Source organism: Oncorhynchus mykiss, chromosome 16 (assembly GCF_057628025.1).
Source record: "Oncorhynchus mykiss isolate SJ-2025 chromosome 16, ASM5762802v1, whole genome shotgun sequence".
In the NCBI taxonomy this organism is placed as follows: Eukaryota; Metazoa; Chordata; class Actinopteri; order Salmoniformes; family Salmonidae; genus Oncorhynchus; species Oncorhynchus mykiss.
The window spans coordinates 63,406,080-63,422,082 of record NC_143037.1 but is presented as its reverse complement, the minus strand read 5'-3'; the positions used below and the strand labels follow the sequence as shown (position 1 = coordinate 63,422,082).

Sequence of the window (16,003 nt, the reverse complement as noted above, 5' to 3'; positions counted from 1 at the left end):
GTGTCCCCCTGTGAACACCCTTATGACATAAATACCTATTACACTCAGGATGAAGGAAAACTATTTGAACATTTAAAAAACTATATATAGATTATTCATCCATAATTGTATTATGATGTGGTTATAATACATTTTAAGACTTGTCATAAGCATGTATAACCCCTCATCTCATACATCAAGCCTTCTTGATGGTGGTTGATAATCTTTGGTAAGGGGAGTAGGAAGTTGGATATCTTGTTGGTAGTTGAATATCTTTGGTAAGAGCGTGACGTCACGTGAACCAATGAAAACGCTTAAATATATGACGTCTGCAACGCCATCTTCTCTTATGCAGCATCGTGATAAAGACAGTGGTAAAGGACGATAAAGTAAGTAACATAGATCATTAACGGCATTTTACTTAGTCTGTATGATACCTTGCTTGCTACTTAGGTAATTGAAAATACTGTGAGTGTTAAAACACGAGGAACAGAAGAGGTAATGTTTCAGAGGAAGAGTCAAAATATCAAGTACTTCCTGAGTCTTGTGCCAGGGAAACGTCGCTTTGGAGTGTACAGATTTCTGCCCGTCTTCTTCTGTATTGGAGGTGTGATGGAATGGGTCATGATCAACGTGAGGATTGGAAGGGAGACATTCTGTAAGTATTCAAACCTCTGGCTGATTTTATCTGCACTGTCAAACTAGCGCACACGATTGAAGCATCACTGTATGTGGATGTACGTACAGTAGAACTGCTGCTTTGCCAAGAGCCCAGACTTCTATTGTTGTAACATGGGGTGGTGGTTAACGTTAGTGCACTGGCCCTGTACGTTTCTGTTTTAACCCACATTCAAGTTGTTCACTACAGTGGTGTCAACAGTGGGATAGTCCTTGATATCTCAGGCCTTTTAATGGAGATACATTGTGTGTGGATGCATAGAAGGGAGTGTGCCTGTGGCCTCCCAATGTGAGTACTACCTCTGCCACAAGAGCCCAGGCTTGTATGGTGCTTGTCCTGAAACCAAAGGGTCACTAATTCAAACCCTGCTCCAGTTGTTCCTCTGAAATCGACACTGTAGTATAAATTGGGTTCAGACAACTTGGGCTACTGCTGAGGTTACAGTCAATACAAGTCTGTTGGTCCTCTTCAAAAAGCTAAGATTCTGCAATTAAGTCAATGGTTGAGCTACTGTAAAGAGTTTAATATATTTTTAATTATAGAATCAGTTAACCATTCTTTTGTTTCATTCATCTCCATTTCTCCCTCAGATGATGTCTACAGAAGAAAGAAGTCAGAGAGGGAATACCAGCAGAAGATCGAGGATGGATTGATTGTACTTACTAAACCAGTAGCCAAGTGAATTACTGAACCAGTAGCCACTATAATGGCAGTAGAACACTTGAGATGTGATCGGGACACAAACACTGGTGTTTGCATTGCAATGGACTTGAGGCAAACATTTCTGGATGGTTCAAAAGACTGCTATTTAATGAAAACATGTTTATTTATGTACTCTTTGTGATACTGAGCTTGGATGAAACATTTTTCAGAGCCAAATGTGACAATGTGATATTTGTCTAATAAAGGTTACATTACTCAGTGGAGGCATCGCAGTGTCGTTTTAATCATTTTATATTGTTTTTATTCTGATAAATGAATATAAACATTTACGTCAAATTACATGTTATACCCATTTAAAATATAGGTAAACCGTTTCAAATGTTAGCAAATTGTAGTTACGTTATGTACATTTATTAGCCATTATTATTTAAAGTAGATGAATGCAACGGATGCAATTTCCAGATGTGTTATTGGAAATATAAAACATTGATAAAAAATTGTCAAAAGAGTTGTGCATATAGTTATGTTGTGTAAGAGAACTCCTGTTCTACTTAAGAGGACACCAATTTAACCAATCATGGCTGGTAAGATGACCTAAGAGACATTCAATTGTAACTTACAAAACAAACACATTTCTCATATTACATAGCTCTGCTCTATATATCGTAACATACCAGTACACACTTCTCATATTACATGCCCTTGGCCCTTTTCACAAGGGAACCCCTCACTGTAGTATTGTGGTCCTCACTAGACTGTATCCCACTGGTTCAGTGGTACGGTCCAATGGGCAGGGCCCTGAGGCAAACAAAGCTGTTGGGATGCTTGGCCAGCATCAGAGGGTTGCCATCCAGTCTCACCTCCTCCATGTTGGCTCTGATGTACTGAGTGTTGTTGCCTTGGCAGAAGGTCTCATCCGATAGCGTGGTGATCTTATTGTTCTGCAGGGGGAGTAGATTAGAAGACAGATGTTGGTTGGTAAAAACTTTTTTGTTTTGTTTTTTACAATATGCATTTGCCTGCACCTGCATTTATACTCTAAAATGTTTTGTTAGGTGAAAGATACATATTTGTCTAAACATTATTGCTGTGTGAGCCAAAGTTGTAAACAGACATATAGGTGCACAATGTGGAGACTCTCTGGAAGTTGTGGGATTGCCTCCAGCTCGTTATTGCCAAGGTAGAGGTACGCCATCTTGGTGAGTTTCTGAGAAAAGAGATTTGATGTTTTGTTTACATACTACAGGGTATTTCAGGTAAGATTCATGTTTGGCATAGAAATTGTTGTTGAAATTCTATTGACATTCAATGCAACCATTACTCAGACTGTAAAATGTTACTGTATGTAAAAAAAAATATATATAGTGTTTGCTCCAGAATCTTGGACTGACTTTCTGGCTTACCTTAAAAGCGGTTGACTTTATACCCTTGGTTTTAAGCTGGTTGTAATTGGCATTGAAGGATATGAGTTTGGCAGGTAACATGGGTAGTTTGGCCAGCTTGTTCTCTGAGAGATTGAGCTCTTCAAGGAGGGCAAGCTTTGAGAAAGCTCCGTCTTCTATCTCAGAGATGAGGTTCCCAGTCAGATCGATTCTTCTCAAAGTTGCTATAAAATGTTAAAAGACCATAAACTTTAGAGATGTTCACTAAAAAAGTTTGAGTGATAAGTGAATAACATATTAATGTTTTTTTTTTTTTTACGTCCACGGTGTTACAAAGCTGCTCTAATCACTAACCAATGTCTGCAAAGTCTTTGTTGGTGATTTTTGTGATTTTGTTGTAGCGTGCGTAGAGATAGGCAGTTTCCTTAGGCAGGGATGGAACTGCTGTCATCTCAGGGGAGACCTCCTCACAGTATACTGACCCAGTCAGACACACACACAGTAGGCACGTGGGCAGCTCTGAAATCCATAGCCATGTCCTTTAAATGCATTCTCCTTCAGCAATGACTTCCAAGTTTTCCTATCGATCAGCCAAGTAACCTCTCCCTGAATTCATCTCTCTTCATTCTTTATAGAAACCTAACATAAACGTGTGCCATAGTAGTCAACGGGGCACTACATGTAACATTCCTGCTGTAATGTGTGGTTGTTTAATGCATTCACAAAGGGGAAAACAGCTCATTAGACCTAGCACATGGCCTTAATAAATAAGTGATTGTGAATGCCTTTTCTCCAGTGTGTCCCGAGAGAATAAACTCACCACCCTCATCTTTCGGAGCTGCTGCTGGGCTTGTATCTGAGTCGCCAGTGGTGTCATAGTCTGGGATGGTCACAACCTCTTTCTGTGGAATTGTTTAGAAGAAATGTCCCCAGATCACCTCACAAGAGAAGACATAAGCTGGCTATTTTATTTCACACCAACTGAGTTTTCCTAACGGTCTGATTATCTGCTAAGCAAGTATTTATAATCTCAGACACCAATGTATAGTCTTCACAGACTAATGTATGTTGAGTCATCATTTAGGCAGGGATAGGGTTTGGCACCTGGTGTGTGGGACTTTTACAACTCTCATATGCAAACTTTAAGCTTTATAGTTGTATTATAGATTCTGCTAAGTTTTTAGAGGTATGGATCCTGCCTCAAAAACACATTCTCATAAACTCTAAACAAAATCAAATAATCATGAATTTTCCCAAAAACATTTACAAAAGATATGCACTTCCAAAAATTACCTTAGGTTTCCTTGCTTCCATGTATCCATTTCTTGCTGCAGAAGAGAGCATCCACGGTACCAGAATAATGGTGAAAAACAAAGTCCTCAGGTCTATCATTGTGTCTAACAGCTGGGATGGGAGCAGAACCGTACTGAGGACAGAGGGGTAGGGCTGTGAGTACTGGGCTGAGATCTGAGTGAGCAGGAGAATTTTCCATCCAGTTTTAAAGAAAAGCTGCTAGTGGAGTATTAAGTAAGACTAGGAAACAAACCTTAACCCAATATTTGCTGTCAAAGTAGCCTTCTCATCAGTTTTGACAGCTTTTGGAAATTGGCATGTTTTAGAAAATTGTGAAATATGACAGTAGGTCTTGGATGCATGTCATTTCAGGTTAAACCACACCGGTTCATGACATTTGAAAATAAAACATTCAACTCTAATGGTTTTAAGCCAAACATATCTTTATTTATTTTTCTTGTAACAAACCTCTATGTTATGGATGTTATGGTTTCTCTATCAACAATGGACTCGTGTTGGGCAGGATCATGGTTGTGTTCAGTAGGCACGAAAATGGGAAAAATGCATGTTCTTATTGGACATTCATTCCTCCTGTTTAGTGCCCACTGAACACAACCCAGTTGATTGAGGCGTCTGTATGTTACAGAGGGTAAGGCTGCCATTGTAAGCTCAGGTGTATTCATTACGCCAATTGTTATGGATGTTATGGACTAGAAAGTGTTATAAAGTGATGAAAAGATGAACATGTATATCAAGAGTGTAAAATTAACATGTATAACAAGAGTGTAAAATGCAAGTAAAACCCACTTGTTTGCCTTATTATTGTTTTTATGCAACTTGTCAGAGACCCTTGCATCCCTATACATTCAACCATTATGTTGGAAAGGTTCACTTTGAAATAAAAAGAAGACCTTTGTCCCTTTAGGATGGACTGGCAAACCCCTGTGCTGTGTATGTTGGGAAAAAAAGTTGGAAAAAGTTAATGGAAAAAGGCTGGCTTTTAAAAACATGAACTATTTATCTGGAAAATACTGAGTGGTGTGGACAGAGTGCAGAGAGAGAGAGAGAACTTAAACGTAAAGAGCAGTGGGATATGATTACTGGAATTTTGGACAGAACTCCTTTGCATGAAGTGATTATAAAATCTAATGCCAAAGCAAGCAATGAAGAAAGGAATGTATTCTTCTTACTAACACCTCCCTTTCTGACTTAAAACTCCAACAAAAATGTTTCCCCTGGTCTCTCGTGGTTTTATTTGGAAATGTTTTGTGTAGAAGCGTTTGTTACAAGTCAGCATCTACTGTCTGCCCCTCCTATAATTTTTCAGAGTGCAGGTGTCCATCCAGTTGCTCAAACTTGGTTCATGTGAGAAAAACAGTTTTACTTGAGAGCTTGTCCAACTATGGGAGCAGCCAATATTAAGACAAATGCATACCTAAAAGTATGTGTAAGGCTTGTTTAAACTGTTGCGCTCAAACTAGGCTGTACACATAAACAATTGAACTATCTCTCTTTTGCTTCTATACAAATTAAAAACATTCCTCATCCTAAGTACCTTGACAGTTTTCCTACATTTCGCACAATTTTCCATGAAAAGATATACAAGGTTCTCCTCTGGCTGTTCTCTTGTTTTTCCATGCCTCATTTTTCCAATTGGCAGGGTTTATGTGAGATATTTAACATCATTTTAATGCAATAACAATATGGTGTAATTTCCATTATTATTAGCGTTATTATATTCATCATACTCTCAGTGCACTTTTGCAAAGCAATCTCACGTATATTCAAAGGTGATGAGATGAGAATTTTGGCTATATTTTTATAAAGTAGATGTGTGGTCCTAGAAGTGAATTCCCAGAGTGAGACATATCATGTTAATATGTGATACAGTAGATACAAACATGTTTCTATAGTTTTTGTGTAAGGTTTGACTGACCATTTTCCCCCCATAGTTTATTCCCCATTTATTTGCTACTCAGAATCTTGGACTCCATGAGCATGTGGATATGATTTGATTACTTAAACAGAGGTGTACTTTCACTGAAGTCTGCTTTAGACATAAAAAGAGGTTTAATGGGAGTCTTTGTAGAATCTGCTGCACAGGACAAGTCGTACCTAGACACTGAAACTGTGTTGCCCTTTTATGACTGCCTGTCTTATTGAAAAAAGGTAAGTATGTGGAAATGGTTCATTGCTGTAACAGATCAAATTAATGATAAACGAGTTACTTTGACAAGAGCAGAGATTCAAGCCTTTTGGGTCCATATCATCTCACTTCAGGGACAACAAACCAGCCAAAACAAATGCTTTTTAAAATTTTATATTATGCTTATTACCGATCAATGATTTGTTTTAGACAAAAAGCATATTGTTTCACTCCCATTGAGAGCAGTCGATGGAAATACCAAACCAAAAGAAAGGACAAAGTCATCTCTGATGGTATGCAACGGCAAATATGTTCCCCTAAAAAGTATTCTACAATTGCTAGCAGCTGTTTATCATACATCTGCTTTGTCGATGAGAATCTGAAGCTTCAGTTTACTTCCCAAGCTTCATTCCTTGAGTGTGTGCTGGTTTTCTTCCTGACCGTCTTAGTCAATTCTTTTTGCTCTTTACAGACTAGAAATGCAATTTCTCAACCTCATTGCAGGTGTAGGGTTACACCGTCCATTGGGCTCCTCCTGTGCTCATTTCCCTGCCACCATTTCACTCTTCTATCATTACAAAATCTGTGTTATTCATAAATCAACTGAGTGCCTTTGTGCGATACTGATCCCCTAAGTTGGAGTGGTCAAACATGCTTATGTCACTGCTCCTTTGCCTTTCGTGAAGGGATGGAAGATCAGAACCTCTAATACAATCAGTATGTTCAGTCAGCTGCAGTTCAGGCTCCAAGTGACCTAAATATCCCGCCATCTAACAACTTATCTTCAACCTGATCAACACCTGGGGTGTATTCATTACTTCTTTCAACAGAAACGGTTTACTATCCAAACGATTGCAATCGGAATGAAACAAGGAGGGACCTACCATAATTTATCCAATAGAAACTTGTTTTGTAGCAAACGGTTTTTGCAAAACATTTAGCAACAATTGGCATAATGAATACACCTGAGCTTACAATGGCAGCCTTACCCTCTAACATACAGACGCCTCAATCAACTGGGTTGTGTTCAGTGGGCACTAAACATGAGGAATGAATGTCCAATAAGAACATGCATTTTCATGCCTACTGAACACAACCATGATCCTGCCCAACACAAGTCCATTGTTGATAGAGGAACAGTTGCTTTTGAGGAATTTATTACAAATACAACTAATTGTAATATAAATCTATACAATTTTTGCTTCAGGACAGTACTTAAGTTACAGATCATGGAACTAATGGAAAACAATTTAGCATTTTCATGAGTCACAACAAACAGGGTGTGGCAGTAATACTAAAATCTTTAAAGGGATACTTTGGGGTTTTGGCCATGAAACCCTTTATCTACTTCCCCAGAGTAAGATGATCTCGTGGGTACCATTTATGTCTCTGCATGCAGTATGAAGGAAGTTGCTAACGACTGGAAGTCTATGGTATCTGCTAGCATGCTAACAGATACCCATAAACTTCCAGTCATTGTGCCAACACTAGTTACCATTGGCTTACAAAACTAGCTTTAACTTCCTTCATACCTGACACAGATATATAGAAATGGTATCCACGAGTTAATCTGACACTAGGGAAGTAGAAAAAGGGCCTTATTGGCAAAATCCCTAAGAATCCCTTTTAATGTCTTAATTACATCAAAATGTGGGGCAGAACTGATACAATAGTGCACAGAGAAAGCTCTGAACATAAAAAAAACATTAGCTTGAGACGGTCATCATGAACAAATTGGAGGGGCTTGGCCTTCCAAATCTCAGTTCTTCCTTGCAGCTGACCATGTCTGTTGTGTTGGCATTAGTTGGCACTGGTGGAGTGGACTCGTAGAGGATGCAGATGGAGCCATCCTCTCCTATCCGATAGGACACCTCGTACGGATCGACCCACATCGTCAGTTCACTGGGCAGGAGTGAGAAGAGTTGTTCTCGAGTGAGTCCAATGGTGCAAGCTGCTTGGCCAATCAAGGGGTCCATTTTGTGGTTGATCCTGAGACATCTGTACCCCGAGCCTTTGCATGGAGCCTGGGGGAACCAGTGGTGTTGGTAGTGCTCTGTAAGAGGGCAATGAGAGCAAAGCATTAGACCCAGCTCAGAGGTAATTAAGCTAGTTTGCTTAATAGTAACTAACTAGTAGTCTATAGGCTCTGAAATGTCAACAACACAACAATGGCTTTTACATAGCTAGCTACATACTCTACCTGCTAAAGCTTCCTCCAAGGAATGGGTGAACTCTTTCAGTAGGTCTTCCGACAAGTATCCAGTTGCTCTCAGCAATCTGGCAACAAAGCTGGCCGCTGTTGAGACTTCAGTTTTCATTTTCGAAGCAGATGCTATTTATCTCATCAGCCAGACGTTGAATAGCAACGAGCCCAAGTTGGCTCTATATCCGAAATGTCAAGCTAAATGTAGACTTTCCTCCGTTGAAACAAAGGCTACACAACAAGGTCCAGAGACAACCAGTTGCCGTTTGTATTTCTTTTGTCCAGTTGTAAAAGCTAGCTAACGTCAGTTGCAAAACGGAAGCCACAATAATTCACTGAGACAATGTAGGGTTAGGAGCTACAATTTGGCACCTACCAAACGTCCGATAATTTGATTGGATCTAGTGAAAATAAAGAAATAACTTTAGATATAAAACATTTTCAGATAATTAATGTAATGTTCATAGAATATGATAACTCCACCCCTTAGCTGCTAAACATTAGTTTTGCGTCACAAAGCCACATCTACCAATCAGACCAAACGTTGTTTAAATGACGGCACAAAGCTTCTTTCTCTATGGTGACGCAGCACCTCAATCGAAGAACTCAATCACAGCGCCACCTGTGAGTTTAAAAAATGTACTACATCAAATACCACATTTTACAACTCAGGCCAAAAGCTCTTTCTTGCGGCACTTTACTATTTCTAAACTAAAGCAAGGCATACACCTAATATTGCACACCCTTTTCAGACTACTGAACTGACCCAGCCAAGCTTTACTATGCCAACCTGATTACACATTCATAGTGAGAGAGAGGGAGAGAGAGAGAGCTCTATTATCTATTATCTTATTTTTTATTGTCCATTTCACTTGCTTTGGGAATGTAAACATATGTTTCCCATGCCATCCTGAGTGAGTCTGATCACACCTCTTCAAACTGTCCTGCAGATGATGTCCTGCAGATGAGGATAGTCCACAGATCCATAAAGACTTCAAAAACAAATCCATTTTTGATAAACTCCCATATCTACTGGGTGAAATTCCACAGTGTGCCATCACAGCAGCAAGATTTGTGACCTGTTGCCACAAGAAAAGGGCAGCCAGTGAAGAACAAACACCATTGTAAATACAACCCATATTTATGCTTATTTATTTTCCCTTGTGTACTTTAACCATTTGTACATAGTTACAACACTGTATATATATAATTTGACATTTGTAATGTCTTTATTGTTTTGAAACTTCTGTATGTGTAATGTTTACTGTTAATTTGTATTGTTTATTTCACTTTTGCATATTATCTACCTCACTTGCTTTGGCAATGTTAACACATGTTTCCCATGCCAATAAAGCCTCTTGAATTGAAATTGAATTGTCACCCCACCCAGTACTAAACACACCCAGGTCAAACAACTGCACTGCTCCTCCATCATTGAGAGGGATAAATTCACAGAGCTGGAGAGGGACATGGTGGAGCTCAGAGAGCTAGTCCACACAATCCAGACAGAACAAACTCACAAAACAGACCAGCACAACAACACGCCCCCAACAAGACCCGGAGGGCAGAAGGTGGAGATGGACGGCTGTCTGAGAGAGCTGGCTGCTCTACGGACTGAGGTGAGAGAACTTAAAGAGGCACACATGGCACTGAAGGAGGTGAGAAAGCTGAGGTGTGAAAGAGAGCAAGACACTCCCCCAGAGAAGCCAGCAGAACAGCCGATCTCAGACCCGGACCACATCCTCAACACCACAACGGGACAGACAACACAGGACACACCAACCCAAAAGACACCCCCCGCTAACAGCCCCCCTGTCAGCTCCCCTGATAGCTCTCTTGACAACCCCCACACATCCACTGAGGACACACAAAAGCCAGAGATTGTGCTCCTCATTGACTCAAATGGCAAATACATTCAAGAGGTTAAACATTTTCCCAAACACAAAGTGGCTAAACTCTGGTGTCCAAACACTAGGCATGCCCTGGCGCTGTTGTCAGAGGGCAGACTAGGGTCCCCCAGCCACATCATAATTCACACAGGCACAAATTACCTGAGGGCCCAGCAGGAAAGGGTGGCCACAGCACTCAAGGGAGTGACTGAAAAAGCTTATTTCACTTTCCCCAAATCTCCAACATGCTACCACAAAAAAAAACATTCACCCTGTCACCATACAACGGGTGAATGCAAGAACTTCGTAAGACTGTGCCTCAAAACCTAATGTCTACCTGGCCCACCACCATCCTGGATTTAAACAGCCTTTACGACTAGGTCCACCTACAATGCATGTCACGACTCCTACCGAAGATGGCTCCCCTTCCTGTTTGGGTGGCGCTCGGCGGTCGTCGTCATCGGCCTACTAGCTGCCACTGATCCCTTTTTTCCCCTTTTCTGTTTATTGGTTTCACCTATGTTTGGTTTAGGCTGATTGGTTGCTGGTTGTGCGGGATTGTTTGATGTACATGTGTACACATGTGTCTGTGTGTCACGGTTTTCCCATGTGTTTGGGTTTTTTGCTGGACTGTTTAAGTCCCCCGTGTTTGGGGCATTTGTTTTGGTTGGTGTCTGTTGACCGTTGTGGTGCATTAAAAGTTAGCACTACCCTGAACTCTCTGCTTCCTGCACCTGACTTCTTCCCCACTACACCCCGGGCGTTACAGAATCCCGCACCTTCAATATGGAGTCAGCAGGAGCAGCTGCCAACCCCCTCCCATCGATGGAGGAACATGTCCTCCATCGGATAGGATCGGCGATGGACCAGATGATGGAGAGAATGGACCGATGGGAGACGAGTGGTCTCCTCTCTGCACCTTTGGTTCCTCCAGCGCTGGATCCACCTTCTCCTCCCTCCCCCTCCGGCTTCGGCGCTCTCCGTCTTGCGCTCCCGAGGGATTATGATGGAGCGGCGGCGAGGTGTTAGGGGTTCTTGCTCCAACTTGAACTGTACCTGGCGACCGTGAGGCCCACTCCCTCGGGAGCGGAGAGGGTGAGTGTCCTCGTCTCCTGCCTGACGGGTCGTGCTCTGGAGTGGGCAAACGCGGTCTGGAATGGCCCAGACTCGGCATAGGAGCACTACCCAGAATTCACCCGCCGCTTTCGTGCCGTGTTTGATCACCCTTCAGAGGGCCGAGTGACTGTTCCACCTTAGGCAGGAGAAGAGGAGCGCACATGATTACGCGTTGGAGTACCGGACCTTGGCCGCTGGGGCTGGGTGGAACGACAGGGCCCTGATAGACCACTACAGGTGAGGTCTCCGGGAGGACATCCGCAGGAGCTAGCATGTCGGGACACCACTCTCTCCCTTGATGAACTCATAGACATGTCTATCCGGCTGGACAATCTGCTGGCTGCCCGCGGGCGTTCGGAGAGGGTCCTGTTCGTTCCACCACCTAGCACTCCCGCTCCCATTCCTATGGAGTTAGGGGGGGCCGTGCCGAGGGGTACCGGAGGAGGAGTCTCCCCCTTCACCAGCTGTGGTCGGAGAGGACACACTGACGATCGGTGCTGGGGGGGCCCGTCTGGGAGTCGAGAGGGCAGGCGGAACACTTCTCGGTCACCCCAGGTGAGTCAGCACCAAACTCACCTAGAACCGTTTCATGTGTCCTCAGGCCGGTGGTAGCTGGTACCCTGCAGGACGATGAGGTTCCGGAGGTCCCTCCGCCCCCTCTGGACATCGAAGGGTCCCCGGCGTACACGATACGGGCCATTCTGGACTCGAGACGCCGGGTGAGGGGCCTGCAGTACCTCGTGGACTGGGAGGGGTACGGTCCGGAGGAGAGGTGCTGGGTACCGGTGGGGGACATCTTGGACCCGCCTGCTGGTTGTGCGGGATTATTCGATGTACATGTGTACACGTCTGTATGTCATGGTTGTCCGTGTGTTTGAGTTTTTTGCTGGACTGTTTAAGTCCCCGTGTTTGGGGCATTTGTTTTGGTTGGCATCTGTTCACCGTTGTGGTGCATTAAAAGTTTGCGCTACCCCGAACTCTCTGCTTCCTACGCCTGACTTTTTCCCCACTACACCCCGGGCGTTACAATGCAGCAATCCCAACTTTTGCCAGGACTCTGAAGGATGTCACCCTCAACCGTAGCCCCAGCACCTCACACAGGAGCAACAGAGTAACGGACACCCCGCCCAGACCAGCGAGACACCCTCCCAGACCTGCGAGACCCCCTCCTGAAGGACCTGCACAAAGAGAACCCACACCAAGAGGACCTACACCCAGACTACAGCATCACCAGCCACACCCCAACCAGCTACGACTACACCAAGCAAACCCTGGCCACACCCAGTATAGGCCCCCCCATATCAGACCTATTCCCCTTCTGCCCACCCCATGTCCCCCGCCCCTGTGACAAGGACCTCAACATGACAACAGGACATATGCCTAGGCCGTGAGCAGAGTAACAGGCCCAGCCTATTACACCCGCCCAAGCCCCATCCTGCGACCTAAGAGGTATGTATCAGATGCTTAACATGCTCTGCTCACACCTACTGTGATGGTCCGGGCCTAAACCACACAAAACTACACTAGACACAATGGAACACAAATCGTTTACTATCTCATCCTGAAATATACAAGATCTGAGGTAGTCTGCCTTTGTCCTAAAGAACAGGAACCCAGACTTCATCAAAGAAATTGGAAATACAGACATTGACATCCTACAAGAACCATGGTATAAAGGAGATGGACCCACTGGTTTGCCTTATAGGTTACAGAGAGCTGGTAGTCCCATCCACCAAACTACCAGGTGTGAAACAGGGAAATATGCTAATTAGAGCAGACCTAACCCACTTTATCACTGACCTCAACCCAGAGTCTCTTAGAGCGTTCACAGTCAGTCCACTGACACCCCTATCAGATCACACAAAATCACACTCTACTTGAACAGAGCTATGCTCAATCATGAAGCATCAAAGCCAAAGGAACTGAATAATATTAAGAAATACTATAGCTGGAAGGAAAGTAGTGTGTAAATATACCAAAAAACAATTAGGCAACAGTAAATTCAATCCCTTCTAAATAATTTTCTGGACAAAATGTTTCACTGTAATAGGGAAGGAGTAAACTTGGCAGTAGAAAACCTAAACAGTCAATTTGACCTCTCAGCTTCCCTATCAAATCTAAAAATGTCAAGCAGATAAACCAAAAAAATTAACAACAATGACAAATGGTTTGATGAAGAATGCAAAAACCAAAGAAAATATCCTCAATGTACAACGTAAAACACCAAATAATGCATGCAGAGCAGAATTAGGCCGATACCCGCTAATTATCGAAATCCAGAAAAGAGACGTTAAATTCTACAACCTGGAACCTGGAGAAGAGCCCCCTAAGCAAGCTGGTCACAAACACAAACAGACCCCACAGAGCCCCAGGACAGCAACACAATTAGACCCAACCAAATCATGAGAAAACAAAAAGAGAATTACTTGACACATTGGAAAGAATTTACGAAAAAACAGAGCAAAATGGAATGGTATTTGCCCCTAAACAGAGAGTACACAGTGGCATAATACCTGACCACTGTGACTGACCCATAATTAAGGAAAGATTTGACTATGTACAGACTCAGTGAGCATAGCCTTGCTATTGAGAAAGGCCGCCGAAGGCAGACCTCGCTACCTCGCTAGACTGGCTATGTGCACACTGGCCACAAAATGAGGTGGAAACTGAGCTGCACTTCCTAACCTCCTGCCAAATGTATGACCATATTAGAGACACATTTTTCCCTCAGATTACACAGATCCACAGAGCATTTTTTTTAAATCTGATTTTGATAAATTCCCATATCTATTGGGTGAAATACCACAGCAACAAGATTTGTGACCTGTTGCCACAAGAAAAGGGCAACCAGTGAACAACAAACACCATTATAAATACAACCTATTTTTATGTGTATTTATTTTCCTTTTTGTACTTCAACTATTTGCACATCATTACAACACTGTACATAGACATAATTTGACATTTTAAATGTCTTTATTCTTTTGTGAGTGAAATGTTTACTGTACATTTATTGTTTATTTAACTTCTGTTTATTATCTATTTCACTTGCCAATAAATTTACATTTAATTGAGATAGACAGCCCAGCAAAATAGTCTTTGCTCTGTTTTATTGCCTCTGTTTATGCTAATGACTGTAAATATAATGGACACTATAGCTACAGTTACCCATAGCTGGCTAGCTAGTTTTATAATTTGATCGGAAGTTGATGATATTGCTATGCAACCTCTTGCTAGCTTGTTAGCATAACAAATGACTAGCTATACATTTCAGCTGTGTTCGTAAATTCAGAGCGAGTTGCCTGTTACAAATTCAGAGCGCAGCTCTGGTTGAGGTGTCATAACAGCAGTCAAGCTCACAAGCTAGCTTCCAGACACAAATGCGAGAAGGCCTCACTCTGACCATTTTACTCGCCCAAGCGGAGCTGGTTAGGCTTTTTTCATGTTATCCAGAGCTTTGGTGACAGTCACTGTGCTGCTTGTGTTGCAGTGCTGTGCTGCAGTTTAACTTTAGTCCATCGGGCTCGAACCAGGGACCCTCTGACAACTGACACCCACGAAGCATCGTTACCCATCGCGCCACAAAAGCCACGGCAGAGTAAGGGGAACAACTACTTCAGGTCTCAAAGCGAGTGATGTCACCCGATTGAAACGCTATTAGCACACACCACCGCTAGCCATTTCACATCGGTTACACTCACCCCCCTTTTGACCTCCTCCTTTTCCGCAACAACCAGTGATCCGGGTCACGGCACCAATTTAACAGTTCAACTTTAGTCCGTCCCCTCGCCCCTACCCGGGCTCGAACCAGGGACCCTCTGCACACAGACAACTGACACCCACGAAGCATCGTTACCCATCGCGCCATAAAAAACACTGCCCTTGCAGAGCAAGGGGAACAACTACTTCTCAGAGCGAGTGAGTCCACCGATTGAAACACTATTAGCGTGCACCACCGCTAACTAGCTAGCCATTTCACATCGGTTACACTTGCAACAATTGAATTATGCCAACACCGGCCATATTCAACAGGTGTTGAGCGTGAGAGCTTCCGATTGGCGCAGTGGTCTAAGGCACTGCATCTCAGTGATAGGGACATCACTACAGACATCGTGGTTCAAATCCAGGCTGTATCACAACCGGCTGTGATTGGGAGTCCCATAGGGTGGTGCACAATTGACCCAGCGTCATCACGGTTTGGCCGGTAAATAAAAAATGTGTGACTTGCCTAGTTATAAACAAAAATATATATATATATATTCTGTGCTCTGACAGACTGGAGTACTCTGAAATTGGAGTAGATAGTGAATGTACTATTTTCCACTTAGCTAAGAATGACGTGAATAATCAAGTCAATAAACGTTGGGTAGTTCGTTAGATAGCATGTATATAACTGGCAAGTTCGATGTATTAGTAGCCAATTAACGTTAGGTAGCTAGCTAACCTACTGCTGTAATGATATGCTATGCGGTTTTTAAGGACAGCATAGCCAACATAAAATGTAGCGTAACTTATTTGAAAAGTAATTACTTTATTACATTGCTCAACATTTTCTTAACATTTGTCATAATTAGTTAAAGCAATGAAATTGTATCCGCTCTTGCCGGACTTCGGCTGCATTTTTACACAAATTTTTTTTCAAATCTGAAAACG

General features: G+C 42.7%; 3 protein-coding genes across 3 annotated transcripts; 1 reads left to right on the top strand and 2 right to left on the bottom strand.

Moving 5' to 3' along the window:
• The first annotated feature begins 323 nt into the window (after positions 1–323).
• On the top strand, positions 324–1,584 carry uqcc5 (ubiquinol-cytochrome c reductase complex assembly factor 5). The gene is made up of 2 exons (XM_021566823.3): positions 324–637; positions 1,249–1,584. The coding sequence occupies exons 1-2, from the start codon at positions 481–483 to the stop codon at positions 1,338–1,340; spliced, it is 249 nt and encodes an 82-aa protein (XP_021422498.1). The 5' UTR covers positions 324–480; the 3' UTR covers positions 1,341–1,584.
• On the bottom strand, positions 1,584–4,232 carry ognb (osteoglycin, paralog b). The gene is made up of 6 exons (XM_021566821.3): positions 3,997–4,232; positions 3,524–3,605; positions 3,058–3,222; positions 2,725–2,927; positions 2,436–2,528; positions 1,584–2,262 (listed from the first exon to the last, which is right to left on the bottom strand). The coding sequence occupies exons 1-6, from the start codon at positions 4,093–4,095 to the stop codon at positions 2,092–2,094; spliced, it is 813 nt and encodes a 270-aa protein (XP_021422496.1). The 5' UTR covers positions 4,096–4,232; the 3' UTR covers positions 1,584–2,091.
• A 3,050-nt stretch (positions 4,233–7,282) lies between these two features.
• On the bottom strand, positions 7,283–8,924 carry LOC110492473 (protein BTG1). The gene is made up of 2 exons (XM_036945793.2): positions 8,343–8,924; positions 7,283–8,195 (listed from the first exon to the last, which is right to left on the bottom strand). Exons 1-2 carry the CDS (start codon positions 8,458–8,460, stop codon positions 7,849–7,851), a joined length of 465 nt encoding a protein of 154 aa, XP_036801688.2. The 5' UTR covers positions 8,461–8,924; the 3' UTR covers positions 7,283–7,848.
• Between the last annotated feature and the right edge of the window lie 7,079 nt (positions 8,925–16,003).